At 43.3% G+C, this 26,746-nt stretch overlaps 1 protein-coding gene across 1 annotated transcript in view; it reads right to left on the minus strand.

Moving 5' to 3' along the window:
* The window catches only part of HEATR6 (HEAT repeat containing 6), a gene marked incomplete in the record, with an annotated part of 1,433,578 nt that overhangs the window by 661,725 nt on the left and 745,107 nt on the right, over window positions 1-26,746 (minus strand). Inside the window, 2 exon segments of the mRNA XM_044054904.1 lie at window positions 13,747-13,846; window positions 13,941-14,147. Of these exon segments, the coding sequence (XP_043910839.1) occupies window positions 13,747-13,846; window positions 13,941-14,147 (307 nt within the window).

Raw genomic sequence — 26,746 nt, forward strand, 5'->3', positions numbered from 1 at the left:
TCAAGCTGGTGAGCTAGTCTATAATACTAGAATGGGGAATGGTGTTGAAAGCCTTTGCAAGGTCTAGGTAGGCTGTGTGGACCTCCTTTCCCTCGTCTAATGCCTTGGTAACAGTCTCAAAGAAGTCCACCAGGTTTAGGAGGCATGATATGACCTTAACAAAACCAAACTGGGTAGGGTCCAAGGTTTGGAGGTTCCCAATGTCTCTCTTAATGAGTTCCATGATGATGCATTCCATAGCCTTGCAGACCAGGCAAGTCAGGCTTATAGGGCGATAGTTCCCAGGGTCCGTTGTGGCTCCACCTTTGTGGAGCAGGATAACTGTTGCTGTGCGCCACTCTATGGGTACATAGCGTGTAGAGAGGCTGAGTTTGAACAGTGTGTTTAGGTGAGGGGTTAGTTCATTTTGGAGCTCTTGTAAGACACAGCCTGGGACCCCGTCCAGTCCCACTGAAGCTGTGTTTTTGGCTTTGGATAGGGCTGTTTTAACCTGTGCATCAGTGATTGAGAGGGCCCTACATTCTTCTGGTATGCTTATGGGCCCTTTAGGGGGTGAGAGGGGGGTGAAGTTTGCACTAAACCTGTCTGCCAGAATGTTTGCAATGTCAGTCAGTTCAGTGTATTTTGTGCCATTCTGCACTAACTCAGAGCAGATCTGAGTTTCCACTTAGGTTCTTGACATAGCTAAAGAACGCTTTGTGGTTATCTTTGGAGTCATTGGCAATTTTTCTTTCGAAACTAGCCATGGATGATTTAATGAGGAATCGTAGTTTCTTGCTGATACTGATCAGGGATGTCTTTCCTTCTTGGGAATTTACTCTTTTCTGTACTAGTTTCCTCCTTCTGTTGTATAGCTTGCTTATGGCAGGGGTCCACCAGACTGGTTTCCTTTTCTTCGAGGAGTGAGTCTTGGTTTTACTTGGGATAGCACGATCCATGCATTCCTGCAGATGCTCATAGAATGCCTTTGTAAAGGTTTCAGCAGCTTGGACAGCATTGTCCTTTAGCATGAGGGCTGTGAACCTTTCCACCTCAGTCTTAAGTAACGTGAAGTTTGCTTTTGAAAAGTTTTTCATGGTGGTTTCCTTCATTGGGGGTGGGGGCGGAATGTGGACATCCAGAGTGATTAGTCTATGGTCTGATCTAACCAGCGAGGGGTTGACCTCCGGTGTGGAACACCAGTCGCCCATGTTGGTGATGACCAGGTCCAATATGTTGTTCCCTCTGGTGGGGGTGTTGACCAGTTGATCCAGGGCGTTCGAGTTTATAAATTCTAGGAAGCGTTGGTCAAGGGAGTTAGTATTTGAGTAGTTCTCCCAGTTTATGTTTGGGTAACTGAAATCACCCAGTATTAAGTTGTTTGGTAGGACCTTCATATTTCCCAGTGTCTCCAGAAATGCGGAATGGGGTCCTGGGCCATGGTGGGTGATCTGTAACAAGCTACAATTTGGATTGCAGTTTTGCCCATTGTTAGTTGCACATGGATGATCTCTGATGCATTGTGCTGTGCCACTAACCTGGAGGTGTGGGTATCCTTGATGAATATGGATACACCCCCGCCTTTTGTGTTTCGGTCCTGGTTCTGTGGCCGAAAGGTAATGGTATGAGTTATAGCCTAGTAGTGCTGGGGGTGCTCTCAGGAGCCTTAAACCAGGTTTCTGTTACTGCACAGATGTCAATGTTCTCCATACTGAGGAGTGCCTCTAGTGCGTGCATTTTTCGGTTTAGACTTCTGGCGTTGAGTAGCATTACCCTCAGTTTTTGGTTACTTGTGCTATTTATGGTGGTGGGTTTGTCTTTTGAGCCTTGCCTAAAAAAGGCACTATGGGGTCAGCAAGAGCCTTGGCCAGTATTCGAAAGCCTAAGGGTGACTGGGCAGAGAATGTTTTCCATCTTTAAGCATAAGATTTTCTAGTACTAGGCCTCCTTGCCTCTAAGATGACATCCATCACAGGTTTGCTGAGGGATGGTAAGAGAGAGTTTAAGTAATTAGCCAGGCTGCAAGATTCAGTGTTTGAAGCTGAAGGTGCAGAATTTGGTTCTCCTGCTGACACAGCAGGGAAGGAGTATGAGGCAGGTGCCATGGAGATAACCATGACACACTGCGCAGGAGGGAGTATCAGTGTTGGCGCGGCCAGTCTGGAGCAATCAAAATCATTCTTGGTTTGTCCTGTTTGACTTTCAGTAGTACTTTGGAGAGCAGAGGCGGGGGGGAGGCATAGACTGATAGGTTTTTCCAGCTGAAAGACAGAGCATTCACTTTCCAGGCTTGTTTGTGGGGTGTCCTTGTGCAAAATTTGTCCAATTGGTAGTTCTGGGGGGAGGCAAACAGGTCTATATCTGGGCTCCCCCATTCGCTTGTCAACATGTTGAAAATCCTTGGTTCCAGTTTCCACTTGTGTGGATCCATGAGGTTTCTGCTTAGCCCGTATGCAAGTGTATTTAATTTTCCTGGCAGGAACTAAGCATGTAGGTGCACTTGGTATCTCAAGGCTGTGTTCCACAGTGCCATAGCTAGTCTGCAGAGGGGGTAAGAATGTGCACCCCCCTGCTTATGTACCACATAACCGTGGTGTTGTCCGTCTTTACCATTAGTTGTCCTGGAAGAATGTAATCCTTGAAGGCTGTCAGAGCATTCTGTACAGCTAACATTTCTTTTTGATTGATATGCAGGTGCATTTGACTTCAGTTCCATTTGCCCTGAATGCACTTTCCTGCCAGGTGAGCCCCCCATGCATAGTCTGATGCATCTGTTGTTAGGGTTTGGGCGGCAGGGGGTGGTGTGAAAGGTAGTCCCTTGTTTTGGTGGCAGGCCTCTGTCCACCAAAGGAACTCTAGGCGTAGGCAAGGTATGATAGGAATCATTGTTTCTAGGCTGTGAGAATGCTGACTCCATAGGCTTTTTAGATACCACTGTAGTTTCCTCATATGCAATCTTGCATATGGAATTAGAAGAATACAGGAAGCCATGAACCCCAAGGCTTGCAGTATTTGTCTTGCAGATAGCAGGGTTTTGTGGCCACTTGTTTGAAGTAGGTTGTCAAATTAATTTGCTTTTCTGGCGTGAGGTAAGCCATCTAGGAAGTTGTATTCAAGCTTGCCCCCAGGAATGTAATTTGTTGATAGGGTACCATTCTTTTTGTTTATGGTGTACCCCAAACAAATTAGAACCCTTTTTACAAACGCCAGATGATTCAAAAGTATGTCCTGGCTTTCTGCCTGAATTAGACAATCGTCCAGGTATGGCTATATTTGAATACTTCTTTGCCTCCAAAATGCAATAACTGGAGCAAGGCACTTTGTGAATACCCCGGACGCAGTAGATAAGCCAAAGGGCAGTGCAGAGAACTGATAGTGCTTGTAGCCTGCTTTGAAGCGTAGGTATCTTCTGCAAAATTCCCTGCCTGGGATGTGCAGGTACGCTTCTTTTAAATCTAGTGTTGCCAACCAGGCATCTTTGCCTAGCATAGGAAGTAATTGGTGAAGAGTCAGCATCTTGAATTTTGGAATCTCCAGAAAGATGTTTAGAGTAGACAGGTCCAGGTTGGGACGCCATGATTTGTCTTTTCTGGGTACCAGGAAAAGTCTGGAGTAGAAACCTTGTCCCTTTTCCTCTTCTGGTACCAGTTGAATAGCTCCCATGCTTAAGAGAGAGAAAGTACTTGTTTTTGAGCCTCTGCCTACTGGTTTGGGGGTAGGTCTGGCCACCCACTTGGCGTTGGCAACGTGTGGAAGTGAAATCTGTATCCCTGGGATACTATATTTAAAACCCATTATAAGTGCTTGGAAATTTTAAAAGGAAGTCATTGAGACAGTTTACCATAGGGGGGGTGTCTTGTTATTCCCAGACTTGGAAGTGGAGACCCCCCCCCCCCCACTGCTTAGTTCTGTGAGTCCCCTGGGACTGAAACCTGGGGATTTTGCTGTGTCTGGGTTTGGCTTGAGAAGACCTGGAAGGGGCTGGAAAGGACCAATTCTTAGAAGGCCTGTACCTACTAAATCTAGGAGGCTGAACTTGTAAAAAATCTTTAACAGTTTGCATAGATTTAGCTTTATCTTCCATCTTTTTAAGAACTTCTTCAGCCTTGTTGCCAAACAGGCGGTCCTGATTTAAAGGAGCATCCAACAATTTAGCTTTACCATGATTGGGCAAAGATTGCTTCTTAAGCCAAGCATGCCTTCTAAGCACAGACCCAGTAACAGCAGCCCTGCAAGAGGCCTCTAAAGAATTAAAACCACATTGCAAAGTATGTTTTTCAACTTGTTCAGCAGAATGCATTCAATCCTGTAAGTCTTTATTTTCCACACAGTCAGGAATCAACATTATTTTCAGTTTAAGCAGTCCAATAACATGCTGCTGATATTTTAACATATGAAATTGGCAGTTTAAAGCTCTAATTGCCAAGGTTGCTGAAGTATAAACCTTTTTAACCCATCTATCCAGTGCCCTAGAGTCTCTATCAGAAGGGGTAAGATTTTTAGCAGTAGAAGCCTTAATGCCCTTGGGACCCTGTGAAATAGTCTCTGGATCTGCAATAGGATTTTTGAAAAGGAACTTGTGGGACTCAGGGACCCTGTGGTATCTGTCAGGTTTACTGGGAGTAGGAGGCAGGGAATCAGGGGCTAAACTGGATTCCGAGAAAGCATCATCAACAATGTCTAGTAGAGGAGGAATAGCCAAAGGCCTATGCTGAGGTAGGAGAAGGAAATCCCTACGCCTCTTTTTTGAATCAGAAAATTCCTGGCTTTCCCAGTGAAAAAGCTCCCTTAGAGTATGTAAGGTTTCCCCAAAAGAAAAATCCTCAGGAGGGGAAGCAGAGGAAATAGAGTCCTCTGCATCAGATTCCTCATAAGTAGACAAGGACAAATCCAGGTCATCAGAAGAGTCAGAAAAAACAGAATCCTGATCAGAAGGCCTCTTGGGGGGGGGGGGGGGTTTGGCTACCCCTGATTAGAGTTATTAGATCTTCAGTCATTTTTATAATTAGTTTTTTAGGCATAGAGGCCTGAGCATTGGTTTTTTAGACATAGATCGAGATTTAGGCCTTAGTAATGAAGGAGGCGTTGATTTAATATGCAAGTCCATAGGCCTGAATACACCCTCAGAAGCCAGTGCCTGCACAGCGGCTCCGGACCCATCCAAGGTAGAGACATCTGCGGGTTCCATAGTTGAAGTATCTCGTGGCATACCGGAGTCCGAATGGGTCTCGGTAGTGGCCTGCAAATCAGAAGTAGCGGGTATCAGGGGCTGCGAAAGCGCCTCACTGAGTACTGGTGAACTGGCGACTGGCTCAGGAGAAGCGTCATCGGCAGTTTTGGACCTCTGCGGCCTATCTCTGTCTTTATCTTTGCGTTTTTTCAAAATCCCGGCAGTCGGATGGCTAACCGATGACATTGCTGGATAATTAAACTGAGAACCAAAATATTTAGAGGCAAAAATATACCGGCGACGGACAGTGCGCTGATGAACTAAAGCACAAAACTGACAGCAAGGTACGTCGTGGTCAGGGCCTAGGCAAGGAATACAGTATGAATGAATATCTTTATGAGGTATTTGCTTTCCACAAGTAATGCAATTATTAACTTTTACTGACATCGGTAAGGAGCAAGAAAAAGTTTCCCAACGGGGTACTTAGCTTTTAGTTGAAGACTTCGGTTCTGAAACTCGAAAATGAAAATTTCAGGAGTCAACCGACCAGCACTTGCAAACTGCTTCTGCTACCACATGGCAAGAAAGACTGATGTAATGGCGTCGGCTGCATGTTTTATACCCCTGACGACCTGAGGTCATGGAAGAAGGGACAGAAACCGATGCAGGACCCAAGACTTTGTTAATCAGGCTGACTGAGGGCAACCTGCAAGCAGATTACCCAAATGTAATGACTGCAACAGTGACACACAATGAACATCCGGCACCGGGGGACGTTGTGGTCTGGGCCTAAACAAGTGAAGCAGTATGAATGGAAGTCTCAGTGCAGTATTTGATTTCCACAGGCGAGACAATTGTTAGCTTTTTTGGACATCGGTTAGTGCAAGGATCCCCAACAGGGTACTTAGCTTTAGACTTTTTCAGCTGTAATTCAAACTCTGGTAGCGACCAACCAGCACACTTGCGAACTGCTTCTGCTAAGGGCTCCCCGGCAAGAAAGACTGATGTAATGGCATCGGCTGCCTTCCTTTATAGCACTGACGACCTGATGTCAGACAGCAAGCAACAACAGCTGACACAGAAAAACACTGACTCTGGTATTAGGGCTGGCCGAGGGCTACCACAGCAGGGATAACCTACAGGTGATGGCTGCAACAGTGAAACACGAAGAACATCAGAATTCTTGGTCCTGAAAGCAATGGCTTAGCTATAGCCAGGTGACTTAAATAATCACTCCACAGGATTAGAGAGGTCACAGGTGTACTCTGGACAATCAAATGGGGAAGGGCAGTGTTTCCATGCCCAAGACTAACTCTCAAAGTAGGAGATAAATCTGCATGTCCACTGGATACTTCATCATCTACTGAAAGAGATGGCTGGTGCAACCTCAAGCCTTTGCTACTCAAGAATGAGAAAGCTGCATGTGGGGAGGAGGGTCCTTCATACAATGCCCTTATCTTCAGAAGGGTGCAACAAGAAACCTGCTGTTTCTTTAACCTATTGATTAAGCTTCTGCAAAGGCCAGGGTCCTTCCTGCTAATCCTTGCATTGAGCACTTTCAATCTATGTTATTCCCTGGTATCAAGGTAAACTAAGGGGTTCTCGCTCTCACACATGCAGGAAATCACATGGAACCACTGAGCTCAAAGATGTACATAGCTACATTTCCAAAAGAATAACATCACTTGAATGTGAGCTGCTTTCAATATGATATGCCAAATGCAAGGTCACTGCATCTCGGAGAAAAGAGAAATCCCTGGAATACCACCGCCTCACCCTTCCAGTTTTATCACACACTAGTATTTGCATAAACGAGTGTTAATCATAACTGTCTTAACAAGCTTGGCTCTCAAATCACTGGCATTTATGAGAGTGCTTTACCCTGTGCTCCTTCAGTACAGACGATGGAATGTGATCATGGCTCACTCCACAGCATCACCATTAACCACAGCATCTTTTCCCATGATGCAAGTCAAAATCAAGATGAAACCGTGTTTGTGTAAAAAAGAAATTAATGGCTCAGGTGTTAGGCATGCTGAGAAGCAATTGCTATATCTTGATATGCATCAGTAGAAGACATGGTCATCCCTCCAATGGCAGGAGCTTCAGGAAAAACAAGCCAAACTGGAACAGAAATAAGGAACTATGTGACAGACTCAAAAATAATGTCCCCAAAGTTAGATTTTCAAAAAAAAAATTATGCATGGCCAGCAAACCAGGAAGGAAACATATGAATACTCCCTAGCATTATTTCTGCATTACTCTGGCAATTCACCTGGCTTCCCTATGTAACTCTGTCTTTCTCCCCTCACACTTTGCATGGTAATAAAGTAGAGCACTTGCAATGTGCTTCAATACAGCATAAGTTCTGCAAATCTCAAAAAAAAAAAAGACACACTGAGGAATGATCAGCCTGGGAATACTAATAATGGAAAGCAATGAAGAATGGTACCCTTATAAAGCAAAATGTTAACATATCCCTGTAAAGGTGGCATCTTTGTTTTGCACTATGAGATCAAGAGAAGGAAGAAAGATAATGTATAACATTCGGAAAATATGTACAGATGTTCATCTCTTAAGTGAAGGGTTTTAGCAATGCCACACTTAAAACAAAAAACTAAGGTTAACTGATGTCAGGATGGGTCTTCTATGTGTTTGTGCTAGTTTCATCTTCCTGGATTCAAGCATTTTGGCTCAATGTTGTAAAATTAGATCATATGAAATACACTTGTCAGGGTACATCAGTACAGACAAATGCATGACCTTTAGGGCTCCTTGCAAAACATGCCCATGTTTAAGAACATATAGCATAGGAGGATCTAGAAAGGATCCAAAGCACTAGGCTTGGACTAACATAAAAGATATCTGATGATGTTCTTCCATCACTGTTGCAGTATTCTTTACAATAGGAATCCCCTGCCAAGGGTAGCCGGATGCCTGGCCAGTATTCCAAAGTCTTTTGGTTGTAAAGAGTACACTATATGTCATGTGTATGCTCCCTGTGAACATCATAGAGCATAAAGGGGACTTCCAGATGTACCATCTTCAGAACTTCTTTGCCACCAGTCTGAACGCCATCTTCAATCATCAGTCTGAACACTTGTCCGTCTACTGGTTCTACTGCTTTCACACAAGTGCCCCATTGGAGTTTTTGATTTTTTTATCTTACGTTTGCTTTGTTTTGGCTGTTGGATTTCATATCATCTTTTTTTATCTTACGTTTGCCTTGTTCTGGTTGTTGGATTTCATATCATCCAGAAAGAGGAAATGCTAGTGCAAGAGACAGATTCCCCATAAAGATTGTCACAAGCAGTGTTTGTTCTGTTTAGGAGCTTCACATGACCATATGACTTGTGAGATGTCAGTCCTTTATCCTCAAGATGTTGAGGAGTCGGCTTTCTTCCCTAGCGATTTACCTTGAGAACCAATGACTTAAACTGTTGGATAAGGATAGCATGGATGTTCCCGACACAAGGGCCAGCTATCTGCGACAAAAAGGCGAAGAAAGTTAAGTCTGATTCTTCAGCTGTATCGCCTCCACTGGCGGTCTCTCGAGGCTGGTGAGAGCCTGGAGGAGCATCCGGTTTCTTTCTCAGATTCCTCTGCTACAACTGTTTTGGAGTCCAGCATGGATGTGACTCTGTGCATGTCCATGAAAGTTTTGCAGACTTCTGCCTCGGATGGACAGGGGGAACCACACCTGGTTATTGCAAAAGGACCTAGGGGTGTTCTTCAAATTTTAGTTAGGGAACAGGTTCCAACTACTTACTGAATGCTGTCGGGGATCAGAGCCTCGAAAATTTTTCAAGGCTGATATCCCACTCAAAAAGAAGCAGAAAACTAAACATAGTTCACCTGTTCCCAGAGATCCTTGGAGTGAATGGCAGAACTTCACTCAAGGCTTGTTTAATGCCCTTATGGCTGTCAAGCCTCCACAGATCGTTTCTGTTCCTGCTCCCCCTGGTCTTCTACCCCTCTTAAGAGGCCCAGGGAGCAGGATTCTTCTGAGGAGGATGCTGCCAATTCTGATGGAGTCCCTGATTTATTCCTTCCAGATTCCCTCGTCACTTGACTATGGTTATGAGGAAGAAGAGTCTATCATTCCCAACTCTCCTTTTGAGGAGATTTCATTTGGTGATACTGTTTCCAGAATGATGGAATTTTTCAAAGGGGACTGTGCTCAAGTGTCTTATGTTCAGAACAGGTACTATGAGCATTTGAAAATGGAGTCTCCTTGGCCCTCTGCTGTTCTTTCATTTTTTGCTGCCTTGCTGGATGCTTTTTCTATTGCTTCTCAACCCTTGCTCCTCAAAAAAAAAAAAGGTTTTATAAAGTGCCTGAGGAATGTAAGTTTCTTTATAAGTCTCCTTCTGCTAACCCTCTGTGGCATCTGTGGCTTCAGGTAAGCCTTCCAAATTTTTTTCTTCCACTAAATTGCAGCCGTCTGATAAGGAACCACGAAGATACTGGATAAGAAGGTATATACTTCTGCGACCCTGGCATATAAAGCTGATAACTATCTGATACAACTAGGTACATTTTGGCTCTTCTCTCTTCAAGCCTGTCAAGCTATTTTTGATGTACCTGATTCTTAGGTGAAGGTCTCTGCCCTTGCCTTGCTTGGGGCATCCTCCCAAGTGGCCCAGCATTCAATTTAATGCAGCTATGATGCAGCTGATGCTTCATCTAGGGCTGCTGCTTTTGGGTCCGTTTTGAGGAGGTATTCCTGGCTCAGACTTCAGCCTTTACCTGATGACATCAAGGCTAAACTGATGGATGCTCCTCTGGATAATAAGCATTTGTTTGGTGCTGCTGCTGCTGAGGAGTTGTTTAAGTCCCTACAAAAAAAGGGCAAGGGCTTACAGGAGTTGAAGCATATTTTTGTTTCCCCTGTGCCCAAGTTTCAGAGGAATTATCCTAATAAGCTTGCCTTTGTTCGTAGACAGTCTCATACTCCCCCCAAAGGTAAGAAGGGTGGTAGAAAGGGTGCCCCTGTTAAGGCTACCCAAACTCCTTCTACTCAGAAGCCTCCTTTTCCTGACAAAGCAGGCTCTGTGCGTATTTCCCTGTCCCTTCCTATTTGGGTAAAGGTCACCAGAGACTCCTGGGTTCTTTCCATAATTCGCCAAGGTTATTACATGGTTTGGAAATCTCTTCTCCCCTTTTTGGGCATTCCTCAGCCTCCTCAGGAACAACTGCCCTTTCTTCCAGAGGTGTTTCAAGGCCTGTTGGTTCAAGGAACAATTCAAGAAGTTCCAACTCCTCAGAGGGGGAAGGATTTTTACTTTAAAATGTTTTTGGTACCCAGAAAAGAAGGCACCTGGAGACCCATTCTAGATTTTTCTCAGCTAAACACCTTTTTGAAAGCCCCCTACCCTTTTGGATGATATCCCTTCAAACCTCGCTTCCTCTGCCACTTCCTCAGGCTTTTCTGGTTTCTATGGATCTCAAGAATGCTTGCCTACATTTTCCTATTCATCCCCATTTTCAGGCAGTTTTCATGTTTCTCTGTTGCTTCCTGGTATTTTAAGTTCTCTGCTTTGCCCTTTGGCCTCTCTACTACCCCAAGAGTCTTCATGAAATGCCTTGCTTCTGTGACTACTTTCTGCAGGCTAAGAGGAATACAGGTCTTTCCCTACCTGGACAACCTGCTTATTCAGGCCTCCTCTCAGGAGATCTTACTTCAGTATTTACACTTTACCATTTCTGTCTTGCAAAGCCTGGGATTTACAGTAACTTTCCTGAAGTCATTCCTGACTCCTCCTCAGGATCATGTTTTTCTGGGTTGCAGGATCCAGACTGTTCCAATACTGACATCCCTGCCTCCTCCCAAGTCCTTAACTCTCATTGCTTTCTTTCAATCCCTTCTTCCTCAGAGAATTTCTGAGAATTCTGGGTTACATATGGCTTCCACCATTCCTATGCTTTTTCTAGCCAATGTCCACAAGAGAAAGCTTCAGTGATTTCTAAAGTCAGTTTGGCCACAACATTCTCATCCTTTAGAATTTCTAGTCCCCCTACTTCCATACCTCAAGCTGGAACTTCAGTGGTGGATTCATCAGCTGTCCCTCAACCCAAGGTTTCCTTTCCATCATCCAATCCCCTCTCAGGAACTTTTCACAGATGTCAAGGACTTAGGATGAGTGGCAAGAAGAGATATCCCAAAAGAAAGATTAAATCAATGTCAAAAAGATGAGAGCTCTTCTGCTGGCTTTTCAGACTTTTCATTCTCTTTTTCTTCCAGGGCCCCTGAAGACTCTCACAGACAATACCACAGTGATGTGGTATGTCAATAAGCACAGGGGGGACAAGGTCTTATCTCCTTTGCAAGTTAGACCTTCAGGTCTGGGTCCTGACTATCCAGTATCAGGTGACCCTTCGGGCAGTTTATATTCCCTCAGATCAGAACACTGTGGCAGATTACCTGAGCAAGTCCATAACTCTACTGCATGAGTGAATACTTCACAGGGATGTGTTTCTGGACATTGTCTACCAGTGGGGTGCTCTTCAAGTAGATCTCTTTGCCTCCCCTCTGAACAGACCACTTCCTCACTTTGTGCCAGAGTCCCCTGCCCTCTGGTCTGGAAAGTGGGCACCTCTCTTTCTCTTGGAAGTGGCTGTTTCTTTATGTCTTCCCTCCCCTTCCTCTCATTCTGAAAGCCCTGTTCAAGATTAAACATGATGCTCTGAAAAATCTTGTTGTTGACTCCCTTTTGGCCCAGACAACACTGGTTCCCTCTTCCTCTGCATCTTGCCAAGGGCACTCATCATAAATTACTTCACAGGATGGACCTACTCACACAAGACAAGGGATTTCTCATACATCCGCACCTGTCCACTCTTCAACTAACATTGTAATAGGGTTTTGATCCTCCACAGACACCGTTTTTCTGAGGACGTGCTTCGGGTCCTGCAGGAAGCCAGGAAACCCACTACTAGAAAATCTTACTTATCCAAATGGAAGAGTTTTTATGTTTGGTATCTTTCTTGTAACCTGGATCCACTTAATGTGGATGTTCTTTCTCATTTCTGTGAACTGGTCAATGCTGGGTTGGCATACTCTTCTATTAAGGCCCACCTATCAGCTATCTCTGCTGGTCTACTTTTGACTCCCCCTTTAACCTCTAGGTTTGAGGCAAAACAGTTTCTTAAAGGCAGCCTTTACATTAGGATTCCCAGGAAGTCTGTCCTTCCTTCCTGGGACATCAGTTTTGTTTTAGAAAAACTGACTCAGGCTCCTTTAAAGCCTGCTGCTTCAGCTTCCTTACAGCACTGTTCTTGGAACACTGTTCTTTTGTCCCTTACTTATGCTTGATGGGTGTCTGAGCTGCAAGTCCTTATGGCTGTTTCTATTTTTTTAGTTTTCCGTAAGGCCTGGGTGTACCTTCATACTAATCCTTCTTTTATGCCCAAGATGGTTAACGAGTTGTCTCTTAATCAGTCTATTCATTTGCCCACTTTTTTCCCTTCTCCTCAGACTGCTAGTGAGAAGGTTTTGCACACCTTGGATTTGCATAGACAACTTGGATATTATTTAGATAAGACTAAAGCTTTTCATGAATATGAAAAGCTTTGTTTCTTTTCATCCTAGGTCTTTAGGTTTGGCTGTTTCCAAGCAAACTATTTCTTCTTGGATATCTAAAGCCAATTCTTTTTGCTATTCTTTTCATGGGAAGAACATTCCTTCTTCTGTTAAGGCTCATCCCACTATGGCTGTGGCTTCTTCTGGTGCTTTTTTCAAGGGTTTGGATACTAATTCTATTCTTGAGGCAGCAACCTGGACTTCTGTGCATACATTTACTAAGCACTAAGTTGGATGTGATTTCTATGGCCAGAGTTGGATTTGCCAAGGCCATTCTCCAGGGCTTCATAGAGGGCTCTACTGACCCTTCCTCCTCTCAATCTTCTTCTTGAGCATTTAACCTCTCCCTATTGTAAAGAATACTGCAACAGTGATATGGAATGCATAGTACAGTTGGATAAAATCTTACCAAAACAGTACATGCCCTTCTCTTCAGTGTTGCAGTATTTGTTCCCTCCCTCTTCCCCCTCGTCCATCTTCCTTCTGGATATGCTTGTTACCTACTAGTATCCTTGAAGTGTCATTCCTACTGGAACTTTTCAGTTCTGAGGATGGTACGTCCGGACATAACCTTCATGCCCTACTCTGTGCATGGGGTACATACGTATGACATACAGCTTTGGTATACTGGCCAGATGTCAGGCTGCACTTGGCAGGGGATCCCTACTGAAAAGAATGCTGCGACAGTGAACAGAAGGATATCTACATTTATGGTAAGATTTTCTACAACTGCACCTTTCGTATCAAAATGGTTATTCTAGCTCCATTCCATTCAATCAGGCAAAGACACACAGTGACTATACAAGTATAACTTTTTCACAGTTTTAACACTGGTTCTAGTAATCAGAAGATTGAAGGATAACCCACTCAAGAAAAAATTAAAAACAGATATATGCACTCTAGTGTAAACATATAAAAGCAATAAGCATGCAAACAGCAGAATACAAATCTAAATATAGCACAGTGCATAAAAAGGAGATAAAAGCAACTAATGAAATGGAAATAGAGAGCTTACCTCTGTGTCGTATATACGGTTTTATCTGATTCCAAACTCTTGTAAGCAAACCTGGTTTTAATCTGTTGTAAGGCACATTCGATACTAAATGAGCTAAACACTGAATAAAACAGAAATCACATTTGTACTACGTCAATGTATGGAATAAGATTACACATACCTTACAAATACTTGTAAAATTAATTTAGGATTACCTTAATTATCTGTGTAAGGGTCTGTGAGGAGGACTCAGCTACCAATGCCAGTAGCAGGCATCTGTGCAGCTCTCGTATACTAAATGCAAGAGTCACTGACAAAGGAGTGAATGCCTGACGATGATTACTGGCATCTTCGGCAACAGAAAGAAACTGCTTTGATCCTTCCAACATGGCAGACAGCACTTGCAAAGCAGAAGCCCTTGTCTAATAAAACATAAGCACAAATTACTAAAATCAAATACAAAGAGAGAAAAAAGTAATTCTAAGACATAAAAATACATTTATCTAATCTGCTAAAATACCAAAATCATTGGCTACTTCAGGCGTTAATTTCAAGTCCTAAACATGAAAATTAATTGCCGGTAATATATTACTTAACTAGGCAAGGTCCACAAATGACAAGAACCTCTCTGCAGGGGCAGCCCAGGAACACTAAAAAATTTATGTGACTTTCTCAAAGTCACAAAATACACAAATGGAGAACTGAGAAGTCAAATGCAGGACTACAGGATGAAACTTGTTAGCATTTCACACCATTTACCCTTTGTGCTATATTCCCCTCTTGTGTTACACTCCTCAAAAGCTTAAGAGTAATATAAACAAACTACACAGTTGAAGATGAGTTCTCTGAGACACCAACCATGTACTGAGTGACATACTGAACTGACCATTATACTGTTCTGTAGGTGCAATACATGGGGGGATCACAATTTTTAAAACTTGACAAGTCATATCTAAATGAAGCAGCTATATTAAATACTCACACACAAACTGATAATACACTAGTTTATTCAAGCATATTTCTGATCACCATATCTGAAGGATGTCACACCGCTAAAAACAGTACATCACACAGTAAACAAACGATCCTATGTTGTCCCCTCGTAGCCGTCTCAACTGTTTGGGTTATCTGCCTTGAGGCAGATCTGACCTGGCAACTTTTAGAGCTTCTCCAGTGCTTTCCCTCTCTAATAATGTTATGTGCTAAGATAACCCTAAGATCTTGCTTGCCACTCTAACAAAACAGATGTGATTCTTCAGTGATCCGCTTGATGTTTATTCTGATAAGTGACAATTATTTTTTGCTACAGATATTCTGTTCCATTCTTCCTCATCAATATTAGTAATTTTCTTTTCTCCGGGTTTTTCTGTGTCATCAAAATTAGCACAAATTTACCAAAACAATCTCTCTCCTGAGGCCTAGCAAAGCGTATTTCAACTTTGTGTAATGATGTCATCAGTCATATTCTTTTTAGTAAATATGTATAAAGCTTCAGCCTTTAAGAAGTGTCTAAAGTGTGATCACAAAATTCCACCACAGGGCCCTCAGTGGGTTATTTTCCTTGGTGCTGAACATTTGGATGGTTCATGCAACTTTTTATTTATTTATTTTTTTGCCAATGGGCCTTATTGACAGAAACAATAAGTTATTTTTAAGAGGCTTCCTTACAGATCTGTGGGAGATTTGACTGACTCTTATTCTGCTTCAGCTTTAATCATACGGCAACCCAAAAGGAGTTGAGAGGCATGTTTCGAAGCCTACTGACAAAGAAAAAGATAATGGCAAGGCAAGAGAAAAAGATGAGAATAGAGGCAGAAATAATGGCAAGGAAAAAAGAAAAGAGAAAAATGCCTACAGACTCCCTAACCTTGTCTGCCCCAGCCCTTAAGATTCACAGCCTCCAGTACCATCCCCCAATGACTCGGGGACCACTGTTATCTTAGATTGTTCCCTTAAAATACTTTCTTCTCTGAGCTCACGGTCTTCTGAAAGGAAATTTTCCAGGTTTTTGAGCTCACACAGCATGTAATCAGTCCATACATTTATCAGTCTTTTCCCCCAAATCACTCTTACCAAGGAGAATACATTTTGCACATTTTAAATGTACACTGACAACTGAGCTTTTATTTGAACTGCACAAAACCTAAAGGTAACCACGTTCAACTTTGTGTGTCCTTTTCTAAAGTCAAACTGGTGTCAAACGTTTATCACGATACCTTTTCTAGATGGCTGTCAGATTGAAATTACTTTTGTTTACAATTACCGAAAAGGCTCCTCTTTCAACCAAGCCAAGAGCACATTACACTAGACCCATTTCTATATCTGCTGCCTGCTTCATGCATTCCATATTGGATGACCATCTGTTCAGTAACAACATGGTCTAAAATGCACAGTTTAGTCGAACATAGCAAACTGAGTCTCATTTCTAGACCAAAAGTAGCCTTCAGTTCCACCATACTCAAGGGTATCCTGCCATGATGCCGCTCTGGAATTGTGGCAGCTGGGAAATCTGTCCCAAACAGTCAAGATGGATGGAGGAGACAGTATAGGATACAAAAGTTGTGTTGTAATCACAATGCCAGATCCTTCTTGTCCCTCTCCATCCATCTTGACAACCTTCCTTTCTTCTCCCTTCCATATTGTAACAACTTATGTTTTTCTTGGATGACCATGACAGCACTATTCCAGAAGCACTGCCACTGTCCTATTTTTATTTCCATTTCTTCTAAGGGATATCGTGCCAGTCTAGGAACAAACTCGATTAGAGGAGTATCGAGCACTAAAAAAGCTCTAAATGTTGCTGGCTTGGATCTGCCTCCAGGCAGATAACCCAAACAGTCAAGACAAATGGAAAGAGATAAGAATCTAATATTATAGCACATACAAAACTTTAGTTTATGCACTTACCATAATGACAGATCTGCAAAGTCATGGTTCATCCTTTCGTACCACAGAAATGTAACTTCAGCTCAGTCATCTTGGCACCAATACAAGCTCTCCCAGGCTTTAACTTCTCCCCATTATCCATAATCCCCTACTCTCCATCCTCCTCACCAGATCATAAAAGGTCATTCTAACTAAGCACACTCAGCACTCACACACCTGCATATTCTGTACCCCCTTCTAATACAACAATTTAAGATGTGCAGAAAGTGTAGAGGAGTGTAAACTACAACCACAACATATCGTTATGGTAAATAACTTCTGCATCTGTCGTGATCTAGTTCATCCTGTTCTAAAATCAGGACACAGCCCCCAGAATCCAACCAGGGTGGTCTCATGAAAGATCATATCAGAGGATGTGAGTTTCAAAGGCCAAACAAGACCTTGATATTCCATTCAGTCTGCAGTGTTTCATCTATGAAAGTATTATAAAAGAAGACCTGATAAGTGGCTTCTGTTCTGGCAGAATGCACTTTAACAGAAAGAATTGCCATGCTTCATAATAGGCAGATTTAATACTGTCAGACAGGTATCTTGTCACTGTTAATTCTGTAACTTCATCAAAAAATGAGAATCAGTAGCTTCTTTCATGAGTAAAATATTTTTTTCTAAAAACAGTTAGCGCTTTCTTTATGCAGACCTGGAATGTTATGAAACTAAACTCCTGAGAAAAGTTTACTACAAATCACATGACACATACCTCTAATGAAATAATATACAATTCACACAAAACAATATATACATTACGAAATCAAACTGTTTCAACATAAAACAGTTCAAACATGCGCATTACAAAATCAAATGAATGTTTCAAACATGTTCTTTTTTAACTAACATTTAAAATGTATACTATCATTTAATCTTGGCATTCTGTCAGAATTTAAGAGTATTCACTAGTGGATTTCTCTACAATTTAATAAAATTTCTAAGTCATCCCCCATAAAACGCCAGTTTCTGCTTTTGCTAGAACATTAAATTATCCTTACTATTTTCACATTCTAAACAATGTTTTTCCAAGACATTTTTTAAGTTGTTTTTCTGTACTCCTATGTATGTCAATATATGTATGCATTTAATTTTCTAGTCTCATGACCAACACTGAATGAATGCACAACAATTTTTATATTCTACATAGTATGCCACTTATGGCATGGTCATGATAGGTTTGATACTAACATAAATAAGAAAAATGTGCAAGCTACTAGATATGTCCACTCTCAAAGCATGCACCCCAGACATGTTTTAATAGCGCTGTATAAAGTCAACTTATAAGAGCCAGCAGATTGAATCCAAGTATATAGAAGGCTTCAACCAAGAATTAGTGTGCATGGCTGATGACTTCTTGAAGACAAGCTATGATTCTAAGATTATAAAAGAAAATATGGGCTATATTTTATTAGAGAGAGAAGACAGGAAAACCATATTTATTTGGAAATGATAGTTCTGTCAATGGAACTTCAAGTAATCCTCAGGATAGGTCTATAAGAAATATTACTAAATATAACAGATGTACACCCCAAATTAGATTAATCATACAGACGAAGTGACCTATTCTATGTTCGGATAACGAAATTAAGAAGCTTATTCACTTGGTCCGCAAGGACACCCTGTCTTTGTGGAAAACCAGATAAGAAGATTTGAAAGATACAGTCTTGAGTTCAGATACTTGTCTAGCTGATGTGATCGCAACTAGGGAAATGGTTTTCCAAGAAAAAAAATTAAGTCTGACCTGGCTTAGAGTTCAGAGGGGCTTTGGCTCAGAGCTTTAAGCAAAATAACTAAATCCCGAGGAGGATCAGGATCCTTTACTGCAGGTCTAAGTAGAAAAGCTCCTTTGAGCAAGACTTTACATAACTTAGAAGAAGCTAAGGAAGATTTATTTTCACATACATGGACATTTAAAATGGTATCCAAATGGACATTAATAGTATAAAAGCTACCCCCTTCATTGTAAACTGAAGCTAAAAAATCAAGTACGGCTAGTATGGGGGGCAGAATGGGGAGGATCCACATCCCTGTTAAAGGCCCAAAAAATAAACCTCTTCCATTTACTTTTGTAAAATCACTTTTTGCAAAAATAACAAAATATGACGGACCAGGTAGGAAAGACTGGGCTGTCATGCAATCATTGGAACTGGAGAAACCATGCAGTCATTTTAAGGCCTGTTTTGTCCAAATGAGTTATACATGTCAGGTGACACAGGAGGTCTGGACTGGGATCCAGTATCCAGGGCAGATGTAGAATGTGAGACCAGAAGAAGGGGAACCAAATCTTATTAGGCCAAAAGGGTGCAATGAAAATAACTGTGATCTTCAACTGGTATGTTTTCTGTAGAAATTTGGCAATAAGAGATAATGTGGGTAAGCATATAGAAGACTTGAGGGCCATTTGTGGACTAGAGTCTCTCTCTCGGACTACCTCATTGGAGGGATCAGGACAAAGAACCTGCTGCACTTGTTGCTGAGGGGAGAAGCGAACAGGCTGCAGTATGGCTGGCCTCACTGATGGAAAATTCTCTCTGCCACTTAGACACTGAGAGACCACTCAAATCATCAGAATGGACATGCTTAGTTTGTCTGTAATCATGTTGGCTTTCCCCATTATGTGTGTTGCTATTAGAAAGCAAGAAAAGATCTCCCATTGCCACACACTCATTGCTTCCTAAAGTACAGTTTTGTACCTACCATGTAGATGTCCGAGTGCATACCCTGCTGCAGTCATCACACTTGGGTTATGTCGTCAGGTGGTCCCGCAGTCGGCCTGAATTCCAAAGTCTTGGTCCGGCGTCGGTTGCTGTCGCTTCTTCCCTGACGTCAGTGCGCCAGGGGTATGCAAGAGGCATCCGACGCTATTTTCTTCAGTTTTTCTTGCCCCAGATGTCAGGTGTCCCCCTCCAAAAGGTGGTCAGTAGATAGTACCAATAATAAAAGTTTAGCACAAACAAAACATCCCTCCAGCTATAAGCAAATACACCACAAAGGTTGTATCAGATTTTAAGGTATTGAAAGGTTTTAGTTAGGTCAGAGGGGATGGAGGGAGGGTAACCTGGACTGCAGCAGGCTATACACTCGAACATCTACATTTATGGTAGGTACAAAACTGTACTACATTCATCGTGTTACCCTGCTGCAGTCATCACACTTGGGTAGAATCCCAAAGATAAGGATGGGAGGTGGAGTCAAACAGGGTTAGAGGAGGCTTGAAGGCCCTGCAAAACTGCAGTGGCGAAGCTAGCTCTAGTCTTAGAGTAAAATGGTAAGTGATTGTGTTTGGTGAAGTTGTGTACTGAACTCCAAGTTGCAGTTTCCAGAATATCCTTGGTTGGCACCCCCCTGAGGAAGGCTGTAGATGTAGCTGCTGCCCTGGTAGAGTGGGGCCTTATGCTAGCAGGAACTGGTTTTCCATGGTGGGTGTAGCAAAAACGTATGCAATGTCCTATCCATTTGGAAATGGTCTGTTTTGAGATAACCTTTCCTTGTGATGCTGTAGCATAGGATACAAAAAGCTGGTCAGATTTTCTGAAAACCTTAGTTTTATCCAAGTAGTAACGTAGCTGCCTGTGAATGTCCAAGGAATGCAGGAGTCTTTCTCATTTGTTCTGTGGATTTGGAAAGAAGGTGGGTAAATGGATGGTTTGATTTAGAGCCACACTGGATACCACCTTAGGCATAAAGGAGGGATTAGTTCACAGAGAAACTCTGTCTTGATGAAAGATGAGGAAAGTCTCTACTGCCATTAGTGCCTGAAGCTCTGAGACTCTTTTGGCTGAAGTAATTGCTAGCAGCAGGGCAGTCTTCAATGATATAAACTTTAAGTCAGCTGAGAAAGCTGGCTCAAAAGGAGGTAGTGTAAGTTTTTCCAGAAAAAAATTGAGGTCCCAAGTAGGTGTTGGTGCTCTCCTGGGAGGCCTAATGTTTTTGGCCCCTCTGAGAAACTGCCTTAGGAGTGGATGTGAAAATAAGGGGGGATCCGTGTTGTAGTGAGCTGAAATAGCTGAGGCGTAGATTTTAATAGATGAAAAAGAAAGCCCTTTGTGTAACATCTCAGTTAAATATTGCAGAATCTGAGGTATGTCTGGCTGAAGGGTATTTTGGCCTTTAGCTTGGTTCCAGGCGCAAAACCTTTTCCATTTGTCTGAGTAGGCTTTCCTGGTGCTGGGCCTCCTGGCCTCCAGAATAACATCCATAACAGCTTGTGAAAGAGGAGCTGGCTGGTTGCTTAGGTGATTTGCCATGCAGCCAAGTTTAAGGTTTTGAGCTGGCTGTGTAGAATCTGACTGTCTTGCTGTGTGAGCAGATGAGTAATTTGTGGTAAAATCCATGGTGGGCCCTGGGCCATATTCCTTAATAGTGGGTACCAGTGTTGGCGTGGCCAGTCTGGGGCGATGAGTATCATTCGGGGTCTCTCCATCCTGACTTTCAGCAGCACCTTTGTGAGAAGGGGCAATGGAGGGAAGGCATATACTGTCAGCATTTTCCAACTGAATGAGAGTGCGTCCACTTTCCAAGCTTGATGGTGAAAAGTCCTTGTGCAAAATTTTGTTAGCTGATAAAAATGGGGCACCCAGACATAGACCTGTTTGCCAGCCCCCAAAACTGAGTTATCATTGCAAATACTTGTGGGTCCAGTTTCCACTCGTGGGGATCCATGATGTTTCTGCTTAGGTCGTCTGCCAATGTGTTCTTTTTTCCTGGCAGGAATTGAGCTTGTAATTGAACTTGTTAAGCCAGTGCTGTGTTCCACAAGGTCATTGCTTGCCTGCATAGAGGGTAGGAGTGTGTACCCCCTTGTTTGTTTATGTACCACATTACTGTGGTGTTGTCTGTCCTTATGATAAGCTATCCTGGATGTAAGAGGTCCTTGAAGGCTGTCAGAGCATTCTGTATAGCTAGCATTTCTTTTTGATTGATGTGCAGATTCCTTTGATCTGCTGTCCATGTGCCTTGAACGCAACATCCTGCCATGTGTGCCCCCAGGCATAGTCCGATGCATCTGTTGTCATAGTTTGCCTGGCTGGGGGTAAGGTAAAAGGCTGACCCTCGTTGAGGTGACATGCCTGTGACCACCATAGAAACTCCTGTTGAAGGCAGGGAATGAGAGGTATCACTGTTTCCAAGCTGTGGCTGTGTTGAGTCCATATGCTTTTCAGGTACCATTGTAATTTCCTCATATGCAGTTTTGCAAATGGTATTAGTAGTATGCAAGATGCCATGAAGCCCAAGGCTTGCAGAATTTTTCTTGCAGGGAGTTGGGTCTTTGTTGCCATTGCTCTGAAGTACTGAGTTAGTTGTAGTTGCTTGTCTGGCATCAGCTAAGCCATCTGGGCCGTTGTATTCAAGCTGGCACCCAGGAATGTCATATTTTGTGAGGGCACTAGTTTTGATTTCTTTTCATTTACTGTGTGTACCCTAGGCAACTTAGGTGTTTTACAAAAGCCAGATGTTGTAAAAGAATGTCCTTGCTTTCTGCTTGGATGAGGCAGTCGTCCAGGCATGGGTATATTTGAATTCCTCTTTGTCTGCAGTATGCAATTACTGGTGCCAGGCATTTTGTGAAGACCCTGGGCGCAGTAGATGAGCCAAAGGGCAGTGCAGAGAATTCGTAATGGGTTGAACCTGCAATGAAACGGATGTAACTTCTGCAATTTTGTCTGATAGGGACATGCAGGTATGCCTCCTTGAGGTCCAAAGTTACTAGCCAAGCTTTCTTGCCCAACATGGGAAGAAGCTGCTGTAGTGTTAGCATCTTGAATTTGGGTACTTGCAAGAAGGTGTTTAGAACTGAAAGGTCCAGAATGGGTCTCCAAGCATTGTCCTTTCTGGGGACTAGAAAGAGCCTCGAGTAAAATCCTTGGCCTTGCTCCTGTGTAGGTACCAGTTGAATGGCTCTCATGTCCATGAGAGCTGTAATTTGTTTTTGTGCCTCTGCCCATTGATTTTGTGGCAGGTTTGGCATTCCTTTTATCCTTGGCAAAGTGTGGAAATGGAATCTGCATCCTTGTGAGATAATGTCTAGGACCCATTTGTCCTTTGTGACGATGCGCCAGTTGTCTGCAAAAAGTGCTAACTTTCCTCCCAAGGGAGCTGCCATGAGAGTTTTGCTTGGCAGTTTGAGGGTTTTGCTTGGCAGTTTGAGGGTTAAGTCATTGTGTTTGCCTTCTAGTAGTTTGGGACCTGTCTTCTCCTCCCTTCTGTGTTGCAGTGCCCCATTGGCGAGGTTTGTAAGGGATTTGTGCTTGTCCTCTGCCCCTTGGGCGCCTGTATTTTCCCCTCTGTGGTCTGTCAGAAGCTGGAAAGGACCAATTTTTTGTTGGCCAAATTCTGCTGAAGCGTGGGGGCTGTACCTGTAAGAAATCTTTGACCGTCTGCATAGATTTTGCCTTATCCTCAATTTTCTTTAAAACCTCTTCTGCTTTAACCACAAATAAGACATCCTGCTATAAGGGTGCATCTAGTAACTTTGCTTTAACATGATCAGGCAGAGTTTGTTCCTTTAACCAAGCATGCCTACGTATAACAGACCCAGTAACAGCTGCTCTACAGGAAGCTTCAAGGCATCAAAACCACATTGTAAAGTATGTTTGCCCACATATTCAGCTGCATGCAACGGATCCTGCATTTCCTTGAATTCAGACTGTTGATGGTGCGTGCTCATCTTTTGTTTTATTTGAGACATTAGGAATTGCTGGTATTTAAGCATGTGAAATTGACAATTTAGTGCTCTCATAGCTAGAGTAGCTGAAGTGTAAACCTTCTTCCCCCACCTATCTAGTGCTCTGGAGTCCCTTTCAGAGGGTACAGGATTTTTAGCCATAGAAGCCTTAGCCCCTTTGGGACCCTGGGAGATAGTCTCTGGATCAGCAACAGGGCTTTTGTAAAGGAATTTGTGTGAGTCAGGCACTCTATAGTATCTATCTGGTTTGGCTGGAGCAGGAGGCAGAGAATCTGGATTTAGACTAGATTCTAAGAAAACATCATCCACAATGTCTAAAACTGGGGGAATAGCAAGTGGTCTGTGCTGGGGAGTAAAAGAAACTCTCAGAGCCTTTTCTTTGAGTCGGAGTAGTCCTGACCTTCCCAGTGGAAATGCTCCCTCATGGTATGTAAGGTTTCCCCAAAGGAATAGTCTTCAGTGGGAAAAGCTGAGGGAAAAGAATCTTCAGCATTAGAATCTTCATAAGGGGGAAAGGAATAATCCTGTTCCTCAGAGGAGCCTGAGGAAATAGACACTTGATCAGAGGAGGCATAATTCTCCTCTTGTCTAGGCCTTTTGTCTACAGCACCGGCTTCTCCTTCTGCAATGTCGTCGGTAGGGCCTAAAGAAAATGGCTGCGTCGGCCTAGAACTCTCTGCTGGAGAATCCAAAGTGGTCTGGGGATCCAATTCTGCGGTAGCCAGGGGCTGCGTAGGCGCCTCACTGAAAACCGGAGAACCGACGACCGGCCCAGCCGAGGCCTCGGAGTCTGGCTTGGATCTAGGCTGCCTGTTTTTATCTTTGCGTTTTTTATGCACGCCGGTAGTAGGTTTCTCCGACGGCACAGTGTAATTAAATTTCCTACCGAAGTAGTGTCGTGCGAAATCAAAGCATCGCTTTATAGTTCGCTTATTGAACCTAGCACAAAACCTACAACCAGTGACGTCGTGGTCTGGGCCTAGGCAAGGTATACAATAAGAATGAAAGTCCTTATGAAGTATTTGCTTCCCACAAGAAATGCAATTGTTAACTTTTTCTGACATCGGACTGAGGCAAGAAAAGGTTCCCCAACGGGGTACTTAGCTTTGAAGACTTCGGACTGAAACTCGATTAGAAAATCTCAGGTGTCGGCCGATCGGCACTTGCGAACTGCTTCTGCTTCGGGCACCACGCGGCAAGAAAGACTGAAGAAAATGGCGTCAGATGCCTCTTATATACCCCTGGTGCACTGATGTCAAGGAAGAAGCGAAAGCAACCGACGCCAGACCAAGACTTCGGAATTCAGGCCGACTGCGGGACTGCCTGACGACAGGTTAACCCAAGTGTGATGACTGCAGCAGGGTAACACGATGAACATCAAAACAGACACGATTTGTTTTCTCCTTGTCTGTTGATGTACCAGACTATGGACATATTTGTCCATCTGAATAGCAATCGCCCCGGAGAGGAGAGCATCTTGAAAGGCCTGAGGACTGCTCTAATTTCCAGGATACTGATACGAGTCTTGGCTTCTTCTGGAGACCACATATCTTTGACTGTCCTTCCCAAGTAATGCCCCCCCATCCCAGGTGGGAGGAGTCTGTGGTCACAGTGGCTGTGGACAGGAGAACAACAAATGGATGACCTTAGGAAACTTTATGTGAAACCACCACAGATATCACTTGCAAACTTGTATGATCTTGACTGGGGTGGTTAAAGGCTTTGGAATGATGGACCACTGTATTGACAGGGTCCACTGCAGAATTTGCATGTGAAACCTGGATAAAGGGACTAGGGTGATAGCTGCTGCTGCCATGGATCCTAAGGCTTGTAAGATTAGTCATGCTGGAAAAGAATGCAGGATTATCTTCTTGACCTGAGATCTGAATGCCTGGATTCAAGTGACAGAGAGAGGCAGGCTATCTGACTGACGATATCCAGATGAGCAGCTATGAACTCCAGACTCTGTGTAAGTATGAGTTGTGATTTGCTGTAACTGACTGTGATGCCTAGATAGAGACTCAGCTGAAACAAGTAGTCCCTTGCCTGTAGGACTAGATGCCTGGTTGGGGCAGTTAGGAGCCAGTCGTCTAGGTATGAGAGACACTCAGAATCCCTGCAGTCTCAAGTGAGCTGCTACCACCGCTATTCATATGGTGAACACCCTGGGGGCTGTGGTGAAACCAAAGGGTAATGCTCTGACCTGGTAGTGCCTGGCTCCCAGCTGGAAACACATATCTTCGAGAGTGCATGTTCAGTTTGATGTGATGGTATGCATCCTGAAGATCTATTAAGTACATCCAATCATCTTTTTGTAGAAAAGGCAGAATGGACTGAACCATCACCATCCAGAACCTTGAATATTGCACAAACTCATTTAGTTTGCTGAGATCCGGGATGAGTCTCAGGTTCCCTGTCTTCTTTAGCACTAAGAACAATCTTAAGTAGGTCCTGGATCCTCTCTGGTCTGGGGAGACCTTCTGGATGACTCTTTTTCGAGCACATTTTCTATTTCTAAGGCTGCTGCTTCCCTCTGATTGGGTGGAACATCAGGAATTATCTTCATTCTTGTAGGAGGAATATGAGAAAATGGTATGATATAACCTCTGGATATAATTCTCTGCACCCAAGAATCTTTTTTTATGGACTGCCAGGCTCTTCGGTGCAGAGACATGCCCCCTGACTGCCTCCAAAAGGCAACAGTTGGGTCACCTTTCAGGAGCACTAGTAGGGCATATCCAAGAAGGAATCCCAGAAACTCTGACTCTGTAGTCCACCTCTGCCACAGGGGTGGCATCTTCCGTTAAGCGTTCACCCCTCTGCCCCTGGAAGTGCTATCTCCTCGTGAGTCTTGGAAAGGACCCCGGGATTTACAAAATCACATCTTTCTACCTTCTCACCGATTCCTGGAAAATGGTCTTTGTGGGGTAGAAAAACATATCCCTATGGCAAACAAAGTCTTTCCTTCTTGCTTACATCTGGAGTGTGTGTCTTTTAATTTAAGGCCAAATAAGGAAGAGCCATCAAAAGGAGCAGTGATAAATGAAGACTTAAAGGGCTCTGCAAAGTCGCATAGCTGCATCCGAGCATGTCTACTAATGGCTATGCCTGAGTCTGCTGTCCGTGAGGTACCTTCCATGGTGTGGGAGATCAGCCTCAAACACAGATATCAATTGAAGGATGGCCAGTTGCAAGGAAACTTTATTTAGATCCTCTGCAGACATGGACCCAGAAAGAGATTTGAAGTGTTCTTTAGTCAAATATCTTTGCAATCTTGTAAAATGTGCCAAATAATTCAATGACACAGAATAAAGATCACTGAAGCATAAACTTGCTTACTGAATCTGTCAAAGGCCCTGGACTCCCCTGTTAGGGGGATGAACAGAAGAGCTCTGCTCTACAAGC

This window comes from Protopterus annectens, chromosome 13.part0 (genome assembly GCF_019279795.1).
Source record: "Protopterus annectens isolate FY-2018-M chromosome 13.part0, PAN1.0, whole genome shotgun sequence".
Classification (NCBI taxonomy): domain Eukaryota; kingdom Metazoa; phylum Chordata; order Ceratodontiformes; family Protopteridae; genus Protopterus; species Protopterus annectens.